The sequence below is a fragment of the Carya illinoinensis genome, chromosome 7 (genome assembly GCF_018687715.1).
Source record: "Carya illinoinensis cultivar Pawnee chromosome 7, C.illinoinensisPawnee_v1, whole genome shotgun sequence".
In the NCBI taxonomy this organism is placed as follows: domain Eukaryota; kingdom Viridiplantae; phylum Streptophyta; class Magnoliopsida; order Fagales; family Juglandaceae; genus Carya; species Carya illinoinensis.
The window spans coordinates 39,931,668-39,948,750 of record NC_056758.1 but is presented as its reverse complement, the minus strand read 5'-3'; the positions used below and the strand labels follow the sequence as shown (position 1 = coordinate 39,948,750).

The 17,083-nt window shown below is 34.3% G+C and overlaps 1 protein-coding gene across 2 annotated transcripts; it reads right to left on the bottom strand.

The window, feature by feature from the left end:
* Positions 1-6,371: 6,371 nt before the first annotated feature.
* On the bottom strand, positions 6,372-16,916 carry LOC122315330 (lysine--tRNA ligase, cytoplasmic). Of its 2 annotated transcripts, none has more exons than XM_043131185.1 (18): positions 16,763-16,916; positions 16,460-16,567; positions 16,099-16,174; positions 14,442-14,510; positions 14,174-14,339; positions 13,988-14,081; positions 13,494-13,579; positions 11,470-11,588; positions 11,332-11,394; positions 9,730-9,855; positions 9,307-9,589; positions 9,104-9,200; positions 8,834-8,990; positions 7,407-7,550; positions 7,243-7,311; positions 7,002-7,145; positions 6,810-6,861; positions 6,372-6,630 (listed from the first exon to the last, which is right to left on the bottom strand). In XM_043131185.1, the coding sequence occupies exons 2-18, from the start codon at positions 16,537-16,539 to the stop codon at positions 6,623-6,625; spliced, it is 1,833 nt and encodes a 610-aa protein (XP_042987119.1). In that variant the 5' UTR covers positions 16,540-16,567; positions 16,763-16,916; the 3' UTR covers positions 6,372-6,622. The 2 variants fall into 2 exon arrangements, with proteins under 2 accessions (XP_042987119.1, XP_042987120.1); XM_043131186.1 differs by having other exon boundaries at positions 16,648-16,777.
* Positions 16,917-17,083: the final 167 nt, after the last annotated feature.

Below are 17,083 nucleotides of genomic sequence, written 5' to 3'. Positions count from 1 at the left end.
TTTAATTAAATTAGTCTGTCTAGACATTAACGTTGAAATGGGATCAGCTGATCGATCAGATAATTCGCCCTGAAATATTTATTATTATTATTGTCTAAAACATTTTCTCGAATAATTATAAATATATAGAACTCATTTTATATATTTATTTTTATCTCACTTTAGTCTTAAAAGTTTCGATAAAAAGTTTAAAAGAGGTAAAAAAAAATCTTAAAACAAATTTACTAGCAGCTAGCTAGCTTGCTGCAGACATCTTAAATTACAATATGAATTAATTGGAAGTAGCTAGAAAAGTAGAAGAGTAGAAAAACTGCATGCAGTGCTATCACGTACTTTTGCACATACGCTGTTGCTATATGATCTAATTAATATATATAGAGTACTGCTACGTCTATTAAATAATTGTATATATAAAAATAATTTCATAAATTAATGTGGTTTCATGATTTGATTTGTTGAATTTATTTTACAATAAAAATAATTTTATAACTTAACAAATCATATCAAATCATATCAATTTTTGAGATTGTTTTTGTTTAAACTCATTGTGGCTATAATATTTCCCTTTAATATATGTGTGCGTAAATTGCATAAATGACCCACATGGTTCATGTATGTTAAGTTGCCCACATTTCCCGCTAGTCCATAATGTATTCTCATTTCGTCAAGGATTTTGTAATTATCGTTCCCACAAAAAAGAAATAAAAATTCAGCGCCAAAGTGACAAATATTGAACATATAATAAGCCAAAGTTGTTAACAAATTCGTTCGAGAAGCATTCTCTGATCTCCCAAAACAAAACAAAAAAATATGAGAAGTGTCATTTGAAAGGGCGTACGTAGTACGGGGAAGGAGTTTGCATTCTGTCCGATCTGATTTTTAACGTTATAGCACTTGTCTCCCTGCTTGATCCGATCTTTTTTTCCCCGTCTCTGACACTTTCCATATATATAATTAGGCACTTGGCACTAGGTATCAATTCAAGGGCTGGCTCAATTTATCTCAAATATATAGTTGGCGAACACCATATTATAAATTTATTTTTTGTAAAAGGGTAATATTAGATATAATTTTATGATGTGCAAGTAGATCTCTTACACTATTTTTAAAAAGAGTTAGAATTTGTCATTAAAAAAATTATTTTTTCATGTGAATCTCATATTTATCCACTTATTTTTAAAGAGAATACATAGAACTTATATATACATGTTGAACCCAAGGTTTCAAGCTCCGTATAATTATATATTTACACTTAGATTTTGATGATAGCAAATGAATTCAAATAATAAATGAGTCTCAAACTCAAGTTATCTATACAATGGAGTCAAGCACATCAAAAAACTAAGCATAAGCAAGAAGGAAACAAGTTCACATTAAAGTCATAGAGTAATGTTGTAAATATCTTAAAAATTCGAAATTAGGATTAAGGCTTAAAATTAATGTTTTATCATAAAACATTAAAATACATTTTCAATATGTCCATGAATATTTTGAAAATATTAAAGATAATTGATTGTTATCTTTCACATGTGCATATTTTATTTTAATATTTTTAAAAGTGATTGATTTTTTTTTACTTATGCAAAAGGTAGATGTTTTTGTTTGAAAATTTTGAAAAGTAAAATGTTCTCCTTTTGTCATATGCAAAAAGTAAAAAAATTAGGTTTGAAAATTTTGAAAAGTAAAGTGTGCTCCTTTTGTCATATGCCAAAAGTAAAAGATTAGGTTTGAAGTTTTTGAAAAATGAATGATGTTGTCTTTGACAATTGAAAAAGAAGAAATTTTTATTTGAATTTTTGGAAAAAGTGAATGATAGTCTTTGACATGTGAATATTTTTAAATTTGAATATGAAATCTCATATGCCTATAAATAGATCATTTGAGAGTTTCACATTTACAACATCCAGAGTATACAACATTTATTCAAAACTTTCATTCTATCTTCTCTAAGTATTAAGTCTTAATCCTTGTTCATTTTGAGATAGATATAGTTTGCGCTGTATTGTTCTTATTTCACTCATTGATGAGTATTTTATGATAACCTACCAACTATCAGTTCTTGTATCAGTAAAAGGGTGTATATAACCCTTGTGGGTGTAGAAAGTATTCTACACAAGGAATAGTTGAATCACCACGTATAAGGTGATTGCAAGTGTAAAATGTGTTCTACACGGATCCTTTGTAGCGGTGTTATTCAAAGGTGTAATAGGTTTCTATTTCCACCTGAAAGAGGTTGAATAGTGAATTTGAAAATCCTCAAGGGGTAGTTTGAAGCGAGGACGTAGGCAGTGAGGCTGAACCTCATTAACATATTGAGTTTGTTTCTCTCTTACCCTTACTCTTTATATTTATTATAGTTTCGTATTTTGTTTATATTTTATATTGTATATTTGATTTATAATTGTTATTTTTTTAAATACAACTCAATTCACCCCCCTCTTGTATTAGTCATTTGGGCAACAATACCTAAAGCTGTAAATATTATTTCTATTAATAAAAAAGGGAATTAAATTAAATGTTGGACCATGAATCTTGTTAGCTAGGTTCGAGTACATCTATAAGCTGATATATATATATAGGAAAAATCTAGTTACAAGCACAATTATGTACTAATATATGCATCAATCTATTGTGATTGGTTAAAAAGTAAATTTTATTAAAAATAATGCTAATTAAAATTTTAAGTATGAAAGAATCAGTATTGGTACGCAGATTAGTACGCGATTTTTTTTGTATGTAGCAAAACTCATATATATATTATCAATAGGTAATTAATGGCTTTAGATGCTTTGAAAAGACGGAACTTCATCATATACTGTTTTTAAACTACAACCTTTGAGAAACCGGCCTATATATTCTTCCAATTAGCTTGACAAACGTTTCATGGATTAAGAAAAAGGCTGCATGATGATGACAAATTAAGCATAATATATATATATATATATATATATATATATTGATTTTGAAGCTAGCCCCACGGCACGTCTTGCAATAAACGCACCTTAATTTTGTTGTCATTTGACTGCAAATTAAGATCTACATACATACATAATATATATATGATGATAATGGAAATGGGATGTTAAAAAATTAAGGTGCGTTTATTGCAAGATCTATTTGTCATTTTCATAAGAGTACGACAGCGTTTACTTAATTAGAATAATTAGTAGAAATTTTCTGAAATCTCCATATTACTAATTTGGCTGTTTTGTTAAATTAGCTAGAGTGGGTGAGATTAATTAAAAATGTTAACATTGACTGCTCGCCCATGCCAATAATATACATATATATATATATATGCAATTACAGAGTGCCTGCGTACGTGTGTGTTTGTTGTGTGTGTCAAACAACTGACCTCAGATTCGTGTTTTTTTTTTCATTCTTCTCAACTTGTTCACCAAGGTGAGTTTTTAATATTCGCATGACATGTATACAGATTAATATTTTGTTAGAAGTATTTTTGGACTTATATAGCTAGCAAGATTAATTTGTTTATATTATGTTGTTTCTTATATATTTTCATGGACTTAGACTCAAATTGATTATTTAGTAGTTTAGAAACTAGTATATTTTTGTCTTGTAACAGGCCCTGCATGCATGCGTGCTTTGTTTGTGTGAGAAAACAACTTGCAGAGTAAATACAAAGAGAAGCTAACGTTATCAAGACGAACGATATATAGCGAGCGTGGAAATTACGTTACCTTTTTGTTATTAGAAGGTAACGATCTGCTCAGCCGAAAAAAAAAATGGCTAATTATTAAGGGTAAAAGTCAAAATCATGTAAACGAGCTCTTCTATTTATAAACTGGTATATATGCAGGGCACGTCTTCCCGGCCTCGATCTGCATTCATTCTAATTCCTTGCCGACCAGCATATGACTTATTTGATTTTTCCTTACGGACGCGTGCCATTTTTCCGTGCCTATACATGATTTATTAGAAAAGAGAAAAAGGTTAAAACAAACTAGCTAGCTAAGCAAGCAGCATGTCAACATGCATGCCATAATATTATTGGTTTAAGCTATTCATATGGATGGGGTAGTGGCACCGTTGATAACGACAGGTTGACAAAGAAGATATATAATCAATCACCCATCTATATATCCTCATGAAAAGCTATACAAAATGATCAACATAACGTATCATATATGCATGCAAGCAGCATTCTAATTCAACTAAACTATCATAATAGGCCTGAATGGGTCATGCAGCTTGCAGACACGTTAATCCCATTTGTCCTACAAAAAGCTATACGTACACATGATGATGACCTCATTTCACTCAAATTTGTCTCAATAATTTATTGTTATAAAGGGACATATTATTTTAGAGCTGCATCATGTCCTTTTATCAAAGTTTGATAATCGATCCTAGCTGCATTAGTGTGGTGATCCTTCTAAGATTTTATTTTTTTTCTTAAAAATTGTTTTGTTTGGTTTGGTTAGGTGGGGTTGGGTGGACAAACAAGCTTAACTCATTAAAACATAAGAATGTGATCACCACTTGTGCGCATCAACTCATGCTAATTGCCTAATTACATAGATAGAGTACTAACTCATGTCATTGTTAGTGTGTTTTTTGGGTTCGCTCTGGGCCCTGCTTGAATGTGCATGATGTATGTGTGTAGGCTGCTCAAGTACTGAGTTGAAATATCGTTTTAAAACTGAAGAAAAATTATATTGGCTTGTCTATACTGGAAACAAGTTAATCAATTCCAACACGATATTAGACCAAGAAGATTGAATATTGATTCACATGATCGATCAGAGTCCTTTGGAAAAAATCCACGTTCCTACAAATTAAATAGAGTGATTTGAATCAGACACTACCTAAATATTTATTAGTAACACCAAGTATTTACTGAGGCTTCAAATATTAATGACAACCATACCAGGAACTGAATATGAAATCAACTTCCTTCATAGACACCTTTGTCAAGCCACTCTACTCTCCTTGCGCTTAATGGCTCCTTTTGGTAGTTAACTCGTTATGCCTTGTAAGTTTTTCATTTATGAATGTTTAAATGACGAGATGATCATGAAAATAACATCGGGAACCAAAGGGTTCGACTTGGTCACTTCAATTTTCTTAAATTTGGACAAACATAATATCATCAGATTACATAGTTACTTTTGCAGAGAACAACAATATATTAATGGGCAAAATAGTTCCTTTTTTTATTTTCGAGGTGGGGTGAGAAGATAAGGATCTTGTCCAAGGCAAATTGCATTCTAGGTGTGCCTCTATTTCAATAATTGCAATCTTTGAAGCATCATTTAGTATTTCAGTAGGTACCACGACAGGGAGTACATCAAGTAAAGTAGTGGGGCCAAATCTGTGCAAACTTTTATTTGAGAATTGGGAACACTTGCTTGTGGAATGAATGATAGCACATGGAACACAAAATAGGGCTAGACCGTGCCTGATGATATGCTGAATAAAACTCAAAACATGCAAGACAAAGCAAGTGGCATGTCGTCTAATTGCCTGCCATGTTGGACCATCATCATAATTCCCATTTAACTTTCAACCTTGGGAAGACATTTTCATTTGCAAATTGAGCTGTCCATGATATCTTACAACTGTCCACCTCTTTGTTGTGACTCAAAGATGAAAAGATACCTTTAAGGCCTATCATTGAAAGGTAAAAAAGGGAAAATCCAAGCTGACCACTTTGGCAGAGATGACAGACAGTTAGGCAATTATTGTCACTAATCCCTTTGGAGGGATCGCAAAGTGATTGCATTTACCCTACTTCCTGGTTTCAGATGCTTTTTGGACGTTATGGTCTATACCCTTTTCCTCATAACGAAGATTTCTTGGAATATGGGCATGGCTTTTTGGAAGAAAATGAGATTTGAGAGACGATAGAGAGAATCTAGTCTTTGAAATTATATGGCCTTTTTAACTGCAATGCAAATAAAATACTGAAAAGGGAGGTGATAAATCCAACTAAACTAAACTCCCAAAGGAAGGAAACAACAGTACATTACATTAAAACAAACACGAGAAGAAGAGAAAACCGGTCTGAAGGCAATTTCTACAGTGGACAGTGGAATGGAAATCTGACAGCACTAGGATATACATTTGACGCAGGACAAAACAAAGAATAATAACTTCAAAATAGAGCTAAAATAGGTTGAAGCAATGAAATGAACATTACTGGAAGTAAGAAACCTAAAATATACTTAAATCAAATGGAGAAAGCAAATGTATGGGAGGAGAATATGAATACATGATACGGTGTAAGCTGGTTTAAACTCCATGCGTATTGTGATTAAGGCCGATGCTTTGGGTAAAGCATCGTATTTTTCACCAACAATACGTGCATGTCAGTGCGTGTTTATGGGAGAAAGAAGGGGTCACGACAGTTCCAATAACTTGAACTTTCATTGAATTCAACACAGCGCTTCAGATTTGCATGAAATCTAAAGAAACCTAGTTAACAAAATAGACAAGCATGAAATGCTATTTTGAACTAAATGACAGTATCTCAAATGTTCTAGTTGTGGCAGGAATAAAAAATAATAATGATCAGATATTTGATAAGACGTCCTCTATTTGGGTGAGGAGATGCGCATGAAATAAAAAGTAACTTCTGGGTTTCACAATCTTGAACTTCCTAAGCCCCTGTGATTGTCCAAAAGAAAATCCAATGACAAATTGTTAAACAGTGGACAAAACACAAGTCAATGAACTATATAAATTAGAAAGTCACCGATACAACTGCATACCATTCTACATCATGAGAAGAAAATGTCCACAAAATTAATCGGAAAAAATGCATGGGAAAAATTTAAAATAACTACCTTTAGCGGAAGGTTCATCTTGAGGTTTCATGGCCGGGAACAGAAGAACCTCCTGTTAACAGTTAGCATAAAGGAGATGGTGAGTCTGCTGAGAAAATTGATTGCACATATGCAATAAAGATAGGCATACCCATGCTTTCAATGCATTGAAATATGCGTGCACATACACACATGTAAAGAAAGAGAGAGAACCTTAATGTTTTGAGAATCAGTTAACAACATAGCTAGCCGATCAATACCCAATCCCCAACCACCAGTTGGAGGCAAACCATACTCAAGAGCCGTACAGAAAGTTTCATCCACAGCCATTGCTTCATCATCACCCGACTGTCGATCCTGCATTCAAACCACACATATCATTCACGAAAAAAAAAAAAAAAAAATCCAAAGGAACTGATTCAATGGTAAACATACAAAAAATGAAGTGTGATACCTTGAGTTGCTCAGCGAATCGCTGCCGTTGTACAACAGGGTCGTTCAGTTCAGTGTATGCATTGCAGACCTGGCAATTACAGATAATTAAAGCAGAAGCATGAATTACATAGACACCCCCAAAAAAAAAAAAAAAACCAAGAATCTGGAGGTGGGCAACCATACTTCATGCTTGTTAATAAACAATTCAAAACGTTCAGTAAGGCCAGGTTTCTCTCTATGCCACTTCGCCAAAGGACTCATTATCTCGGGCTGGTTAATGATGAAAGTAGGATTTGCACACGTCTCCTCTAAGAAGTGCCCAACAAGCTGCAATCATGCAAAAATGATATCACAATTCTTGCAGCACAAATCACAAATTAAGGTAAACATCATAACATGCTTGAAATTATGATCGCTTAAAAAATATGGGCTACCTTGATTAAGAAATATTCAAACCTCTTACAAGTCATCACGTGAAATAACATGATAGAGGTTGCATTTTGTTCGTGTGTGTGTGTGTGTGTGTGTGGTAGGGGGGAGAGAGAGAGAGAGAGAGAGAGAGAGAGAGAGAGAGAGAAATAACAGAGGCATTCTATTAGACCCTGATGGTTCACAGCCCATCTAGCATACAACAGAATAAAATTGGATCATATCAGAAAACATAATTCTTTTTATTGGTATATGAGAAAACATATTCAAATTGAAAAGGCCAAATAAGAATTCAGCATCAAACAACTTAGTAATAAAAAGTTATAGACAACATCACATTGTATTACATACAATAATCCATTTCCAGCCTGCCATCAGCATTGTTCAGCATGGTCAATTATGCTCCCTCGAGCTTAATACTAGAATTCTTACTCCTTTTATATTAGGGAACCTTTCCAAGGCAGGGCCTTTCAAACCCACCCCTGCAGAGTAAACCCCACTCCCGTGCACCGCACTCTCGGAAGTTTACCTATACGGAACTGGTTAAATCGCTAGTTTCTCACCAAGGGGTGTAGCCCCAAAGAATTGTTTGCATCCATGAGGTATTGAACCTTGGACCTTGAAGGGAATGATATCCTAAGACCAAGGCCTTCACGTCTTGGGCCAACCCCTTGGGGTTACTCTTACTTATCAAACAGCTACAACTTATCAGTGGAAGCCATACAATCATTACGTTAGCAGCCAAAAGCAAAAAAACAAGATTACGTCTGACAACAGCTATCAAACACTCAGAAGATTCGCTCTTCAATCTACTTGATTCCAGCTTTTTGTTCTAACCAAAAACCTAAGCCATTGCTCACAGTCAAGTCTTTGATTCTGCTCCTTGATATAGCATTGACTTGGGTCATTGCTCTGCTGTGACCAGCCTGTCCTCTAGGCACCTTTGAAATCTTTTATATAATTCATATATACCAAATAGCTCAAAAGATTAATTGGATAGATGCATCTAAAGAGAATTCACTTTGAAGCGGCTATTCCGAAGCTACACATGAAGTTTATTTCACAAATCCTCACAGATATGGCATCTACTTAATACATAATGGATGATCACAAAGCCACATAAGTTCCTGATTCGTTCATCAGAATTATAAAAACAGGTGAACTAGACAGAGAAGACTTACTTTGTCCAACAAACGTGCTGTTGTTTCAGGAGGGGAACATTTGATCTCATGCTTAATACATGCATCTTTCAGATATTTGTTGGCTTCATCGCTGGACAAGTCCTTGGGAATATTAAGGTTTGCCATTTTCTCTAATGTGTCGATCATGTCAATCCTCCTACAACAGGCAATACAACCAGGAAATAAATTTTTGATCTGCACAACCAGCAAATCACCCCAAAAATTTATTTTTATGGTTTATGGTAATACAGGTATGTATAGCTGACACACCTGAAAGGGGGAGTGAAATCAATCTCAATTGGATCTTTATCAAGCCCATTTGCATGATATTTAATTTTATATCCACCAGTAAGTTCCTTGACCATCCCTATTACAAATTTCTTATGTCAGGAAGAAAACTCCAAATTTTTGGAGGATAAAATTTACACGTGGAAACAAGCACTAGTTTGCAACATGTACCAATTGATCCTTACCACTTAGCATTTTCTCCGTGATCTCCATCAAGTCATAGTAGTCAGCAAAAGCCATGTAGAACTCACAAGTTGTGAACTCAGGATTGTGCGTCAAATCAATACCTTCATTTCTGAATTGTTTTCCTATCTCATAGACACGGTCAAGCCCGCCAACAACTAGTTCCTTAAGATAGAGCTCAGGCGCAATGCGCATAAACAGCTGCAAATTCAGCTCATTATGGTGGGTCACAAATGGACGGGCAGCTGCTCCACCAGCAATCATGTTCATCATTGGCGTTTCAACCTAAGGGTAAAAAATATCAAACGGTGAAAAAATAAATTAAAGGAAAGCAACATATGAAAATACCACCATAAAAAAGTGAGCAACAAGAACAGCCAGACAAACAGTTTTTTTTCCTAAGTGCAGCCAGACAAACAACTTACCTCCAAGAAATCAAGATCATCGAGAAACCTTTGAATATATCTGATGACCTTAGATCTCGTCTTAAAGATCTGCCGAACCTCCATATTTAACATCAGATCTAGATACCGTTGGCGATAACGAGTTTCCTTGGCACAAAACAAAATAGAATTAAGCACCGAATGGGGGGAAAATAATATTTAGAAACGCACTAAACAGCAAGTGAAATAGCTGGCATAATCTCAGATTTTTTCACATACGTGGGGGAAAAAAAAAAAAAAAAAACTCAAAACACATCCCTATAGATTCAAAATCACTTGAGCACCCAGTATCCTACCAATGTCATATCAACATGCCGTGATGCTAATGACTATAATAGATTAAGTTACCCAAAAAAGAAAAAATGTTAGTACACTTCAAATATGACCAGCTTTTAGCAATTGTATATTTCAAAATAGCATCTAGCAACTTTCTGCTAAGGCCAACCTTACCCAAAAGCTGACTCCTAGGAAAATTGTGTTCCAATGTTCAAATGATAAGGAAAATTATATCAGAGAATCGATTACCCAACAATTGAGTTTATGAACATTCAGGTCAAGGCAAAGGAACAACAACTAGTTACAGCTTGACATTAAACCGACGTCTCTCTGTGAATGACTCAAAGAAAATAACTGACAAGTGAAAACTCATAAATAAGTTAATTCAGATTGCGATTAGAAAAAATACACGAAAAACTCTGGGAATTTTCAAAATGATGAACTATAGATTGAAGGAAATTTCACTCCCAACAAATTTAAATTTTAATTACTTGAATGAGTAAACTAAACAGTGGAAATTTTTGTGAACGGGTAACATTACGGTGCCATGGCTTTGGTGGCAGCAGTGGCTGTGTTCATAGTGATGATGGCGGTGCCTCTTGGTGGCGGAAATTATTATTTTTTAATTATCAATAAATAAGAATGTTATTGATGATGGGCAATTATAATGGAGGTATAGGTGTTAACAACAGTGTGAGAATGGTAAAAATAGTAATGTTTATGGTGCGAGAATAAGAAGAGGAATGCTACTCAACCTCCACACACCACATTTTTTTAAAATTTTAAAATTTTTAATATTTTTTTAAAGATTTTTTTTGAATTTATTCTTTTTAAATTAATTAAAAATTTCTATTCATTATCCATATATTAAATATTTAATAAAAGAAAAAAATAATAAAAATTAAAAAAAAATGTGATGTGTGGAGGTTGTGTGAATAGTAGGAAGTTGTGTAGATTTTTTCAAATAAGAATAGTGATAGAGTTTGTATAACAACAACTTCTCTCATGGTATTCAAATTTGAGATTTAGATGCTTGAAAATATTATAAATTCCCAGATTAAAATTTTAAACAAAAACCCACATCACAATCCCTAATCCAAATGCAAAAGCAATCAAATTCTATGAATCTACTAGAACATTATAGCAAGCCCAAACATGAAAATTTGCACTACATTTGCACTGAATTTTAAGATTTTAATCGATACCATAGATTTTTTTTTTTTTGATAATCGATACCATAGATATTTCATGCTCAAGCATTGCAGTTTAAAACAGTGTCAAAAAGAACTTTATTATATTAATCAATACCTGATCTTTCAAAACATATGTTTCAGGATTCCTGGGACTCCCCGGAACCCAGACCTCAGTTTTCTGTAGTAATAAAACCAAAAGAGGTCATGAATTGAACTTTACTAGCACCATAATCGTTAATAAAACTATGTTCACCTTCAAATTCGCATTGTCAGAAGCACCTTTGGCCTTTTGCCTTGGCAACATATGGAGACAAGGTGCTAAGACTGTAAATGATTTTGGAAAAATACTTAGCTCCCCCCTTTTGGTTTTACCTGAAATGAATGAGAATTTTAGAAAGTAAACCTTTTTATCAGTAAAAAGAAAATGTAACCAGATAAAACAAGGTGTTTACCGTTTAAAGAAACAGCGACTCACAAACCTAATTGCCCACCTTGAAATTCAAATATATTTTTTCTTACAAGTAATAAGAAATTTAATTCAAATATGTTTTTTCTTATAAGTAATAAGAAATTTTATTGAAGCAAGTAAATAGGCATGGCCCAAGTACACAGGACGTATACAAGAGAAAACACCAAAATACAAGCTAGGAGCCAGTAGAAGCTAAAAGAAAATCATGAAAATTATCCCCATTCAAATATATGGAAATACCTCACGATATGCAGGTCCATATCTATACATAGGACCACTTTCTTAAAGTTGCTAAAAGTCATGGGCTTCAAAACGAGTAATAGGAAAAAAATACTTCTTAAAATAGTCAGACCAAAAATACAAGAAAAATAATAGATGGCTCTAAATCCATCGGTCTGATTCTCTTCTCCAAGCCATTGTCAAAATAAGCTCAAATGGCTGCTCTCAGTAAATGTAAAAACCCATTGCAGTTGGTTTTGCACAAAAAGGCTATTATGGTATTATAATCTATCTTAATGCAGTCACGTTTGTCACATCCAGATAAAGTTGGAATAACCAACCAAGCTCAAAACTTTGGCCCCATTTCATTGGGTAAAGCAAAACCTGGCAACTCTCTTACCAATGAGATAGTGAAAAGCTTATTTCTTAAGCTAAGTTGCTATGGAGTCCTGAAATGAGAACATGACAAAAGAAAACACTAATAAAAATAGGATTCTAAGCTTATGAGTTTGAGTTTAACTGAATCAGCTCACAAATGCAAAAAAAAAAAAAAAATATGAGGCAACAATTCAAGCATCCACTTTTAAACTTGTATATTTGGGGTTCTCTCTAACCTTTCCATAGTTTTTTCCTTTTGTGCGACAAAATATTTACTTCATTATAAAACATCAAAAGAGTGAAAAAAAACAATAGAAACATTAACGGTACGTTTGGGTAATGAGTTAAGATGAGATATTCTCAAAACTTCTCACAATTTCCTTCCCAAACATCTCAAACACAAAACACTTTCAACTTTAAATCTTCAACTTTTCCATCTAATTATTTCCTAATCATTACAACTTTTACAAACTTTAAACCAAGACTCAAAATCCAATATAATTTTTTCAAACTTCAAAACAAAAATAATATTAAAAAATTATATTCAAACAATTTTTTTTTTATTAGCACTTGGTGTCTAGGAATAGCATTCCAACTAATCTCAGGGGTGCACAGGCCCTTGGTAAGGAGTTTCCCACAAGTGCACCTTGGGTAATTCGAGAAGAAAATCCCCCAGTCCAATGGCCCCTAGAGATTGTTTGCACCCAAGGAGATTTGAACCTTAGACCTGGGGGGAGCATACCCCCAAGCCCAAGACCTTTACCACTTGAGCCCACCCCTAGGGGTTACATTAAAAAAAAATTAGCTTTATAATATTTTTATTCAACTTTTTTTCTCTCATTTCCCAACACTTAATAAAACATTTTAACTAAAACTATTTCACTACTATTCACAAACAATTTCATTACTATTCACAAACTTTTGAGATACTTCAAGTGTCCAAACGAGCCCTAAGTGATTGAATTGATAAGTTTAGTGTAAACCGAAGTTGAGACCATATATACATACATTTTGTTTTTTGGCACTGGGTGTCCAAAACAAAGTCCCAACTAATCCTAAGAGTGCACAGGCCCCCGGTTTCATATATATACATATACACGCATAAACATGTTGAAAGTTTACAGTGGTAGCACCACAAACCTGGGAAACCAACAACACCAACATATACACGCATAAACATGTTGAAAGTTTACAGTGGTAGCACCACAAACCTGGGAAACCAACAACACCAACGATGTCCCCACGCTTTACATTAGAATGGAAAATAGAAAATGCTGCTTCATTCAAGTCTGACTTGCTGCGTCACGAAAAATGAAAAATCTCTTAATCCTCATGTAAAGGTAGAAAGAAAAAGGGGTAAGGAAAACCATCATGACAAACATTAGGCCCATGTTTGATTCTAAGTAAAATAGTTTTTTGGAAAACATTTCCTGCATTTTCAGATGTTTGGTGCTGGCAAAAACCGTTAGTCAACAAAAAACGATTTTCAGTTCGAGAGTAAAAAAGAACTCTCAGCAGGGGAAATGGTTTGTGCTTTATGAAATCGAAGCCATTTTCCACCTCTTCAATTAATAGAAATATAATTTGACATATAAGTTGCATTAAAAAGAAAATAAATATGATGATCATAAGCACAAATAAAAATCTAATGAAGAAAGAAATATTTATAGAGAGGGAAGGAGACAGACAGAGCATGATAAAATACCTAGCATCAGCCATAACTTGGACTTTAGCACCACCACAATGTAGGTCGTAAAAATAAAGCTTTGAAGAGGAAGACCTTTTACTCATGATGCGCCCTTGCATAAGATAGACAATAAAGGAATCACCATAATGCACATCGCAGCAAGAGACAATAGACCAACTAACAAGAAATCCCTGATTTCAATACCAGCCAAATTTACTGAAACATCCTCGAGATGATCCCCATTGTTTAGCACTCCATATTTCTCTCCATATTCAAGGATGGACATTGAAACGTGGAATTTATGAGGATATGTTTCCACACCGGAAGCTCTCTGAGCTGCAAGATGTTTCAGCCGATTCTCGAAGTATTGCTGCAGGAAGAACAAGGAAGAATAAAAACTAGAGATTGATCATAGAATCAAGAAATTTAAGGGAAAAATGCAAACAAATACAGGACAAGAATAGACTTATACCGTTGGGTCCATATCTTCATCATCAACAGCTGCAGATTTCTTACCCTTGGAATCCGCCACAGCAGCAGCCTGTATGTTAAATGCAAATTTATTCCATATGACCTTGAGATTAAGATTATTATCTTAGATAACAAGCAACGACACGCTGTTCTGTTCCTAATTAGGTGTTTCAATTGTATGCAACCTGTGTATTTGGGCACGCCTAGCACTCTTCAATAAATTTTCAATTACTTATTTTTTTTAAAAAGGCAATAGCACCGAGCCACATCCAATTCCAAACATTATGATCAATGTAGACCAATACATTCCACCGCATCGAAAATTTAAAAATTGTTTCCATCAAAATGAGGAATCCAATAAACAATACCTATTACTTAAAATTTTCCGAAACCCATAAGGATTGGCATAAGTGATAAAGGCCTTGGGGTTATGCTCCCCTAGGTCTAAGGTTCAAATCCCCTGGGGTGCAAACAATCTCTAGGGGCCATCGGACTAGGGGATTTTCTCCTTAAATTACTCGAGGTGCATTTGAAGGAAACTCCTTGCCGAGAACATATGCACCCTCAGGATTAGTCAAGACGCAGTTCTTGGACACCCGATGCCAATCAGAAAAAGAAATTCTGAAATTGTTCCCATCCATACTAGCAAATAACTATGAAATTTCGCCCGGGGGGGGGGGGGGGGGGGGGGGGGGGGCGGATATCACTATCTCAAATGTTCCAAGATGTCCTGACTCATTATAAGTTTAATAATATAGTTCCCAAGGGGAGATTTGTAATAAAACAATATATAAGATTAACAAGTACCCAATGTAACCATAATCCCCGTGGCCTCCTTGTGTACTTGGGCTTACTTCTATGAATAAAATTTCTTGATTATCTATCCAAAAAAAAAAAATACTATAATCCATGTGGCATATTCTTTTCACCAAATTTTTTCCAAAAAATCTCTTTTAGTTTACAAGTCTAGCTCTTACTTTTTATCAAATCTAGCAACTCAATCACATTACAAGAACTAAACCCCAATCCCCAACTTAATTGGTCTAAATATTTCCAATAACCTAATGTCAAAAACAAGAGTGGGTTTTTATTGGGAGGAGCAAAAGGCAAAAAAGTGAAGTGGGTAAATTTTAATCGATTCTCACGTTTGAATATCTAATGGAAATAGAAGAGAGGTAAAAGGAAACAAAACCCACTTAAATTCCATCTAAAATTGATGCATGGTGTGAGATATGAAAGGAAGCAATCATACATTTGAAGAAAAGAATGTCATTACCAAAGAGACGACATTTTAAATATACTTTTCTTTACTCTTCCTTTCATTACCAAAGAAAATAATGTCCTAAATAATTCAGTTCACACCATTCCTCTACTCATCATAATATATGTCTAATCAAAATTGTGAAACACACTATAAATGATCATTTATATAAAGGCACCTATACGCAATATTTTTCATCAAGATACTCGAATAGAATTTTAATACTCAACAACAAGTCTGAACTAGGATTCCTGTACATATGAAAAAGAAAAAGAAAATACTACAAATGTGAACAATCACAGGAATTCATCAAGAAAGAAAACAACCCAACCATCAAACCCATCTCTAGGATTCTCATGATTTAGACAGAAAATTAACATTCCACAAATGCAAGTACCTGTTTTGCCTTCTCCTCCTCCTTCTGCCTCCTTTCCTCTTCCTTCTGCTTATTCTTCAACTCCTTCTTGCGAGCACTGTGAAATTCCCCAAAATAAAAACCGAAAAAAAAAAAAAAAAAAAAAAAAAAAAACAGAACGGAATATTTTTATTTTACAGCTGGTGTAACAATTAATAAGCTCCACAACACTAATTCCAAGTCTTCCTTAACTATCCTACTTATTATCGTAATGATATCCTACAAGTACTTTATTTTGGCTCAGAAAACTAATGAAAAGCTAAATCCAAGGACAGCAGTTCTTGTATCCATGGTTGTCGATAAAAATAACAGTACACACAGTTTTCTTGTTGAGTCAACTCACTTCTTGCTAAGGGTTTGCTCGGAAGCTGATTCCGTTTCCGAATCCAGGACTTTCGCCTTTTCTTCTACTGAGCCCTCCATTCTCGCAAGTCTTAGAACGATCAAATGTCTGCGTCGGAATCCGAAAACATTACAAATGTAGACATCGTAAAAGGAAATTTAAAACACATTATGATTCAAAAAATAAACCAGAAAGATCTTTTTCGATCGAGTTTTCTCAACAACCAAGCAGCGGGAAATGACAAATAGTACGGAAACGATAGTGATTGCATTGAGAATTTGAGAGCGAGAGAGAGAGAGTTGCCTGAGACAGAATTGAGGCGGCTCAGCGTCGAGCGAAAGAAATAGAAAGAGAAGGTTTTGGTGATAGCAGCGTTGAGGGCTCGGGATAATGAGACCGTAAAAGGCGAGTAGGGTTTTAGCGTGGAGCCGAAGCGGGTTTGTACTGGTTTTTCATTTCTTGGGTAGAACGCATCGACGGTTACCATTCTTGCCACGTCACCGTTGCTTGGGCGCTACTGCAAAGAAAGTTGGTATTTATACTTTTTTATTTTTATAATATTGTTTTCTTGACTTGATTATGTTTATAGTACCGTTTGATTACGATTATTTTTATTTATTTTTG

Excerpts from the sequence above, each read along its gene's own strand:
- LOC122315330 (XM_043131185.1), bottom strand. The coding sequence starts at position 16,539 with ATGGAGGGCTCAGTAGAAGAAAAGGCGAAAGTCCTGGATTCGGAAACG. Across the intron at positions 9,590-9,729 it reads ATGATCTTGATTTCTTGGAG|GTTGAAACGCCAATGATGAA; the intron begins GTAAGTTGTTTG and ends TTTTACCCTTAG. Across the intron at positions 7,551-8,833 it reads CAGCACGTTTGTTGGACAAA|CTTGTTGGGCACTTCTTAGA; the intron begins GTAAGTCTTCTC and ends GCATGATTGCAG.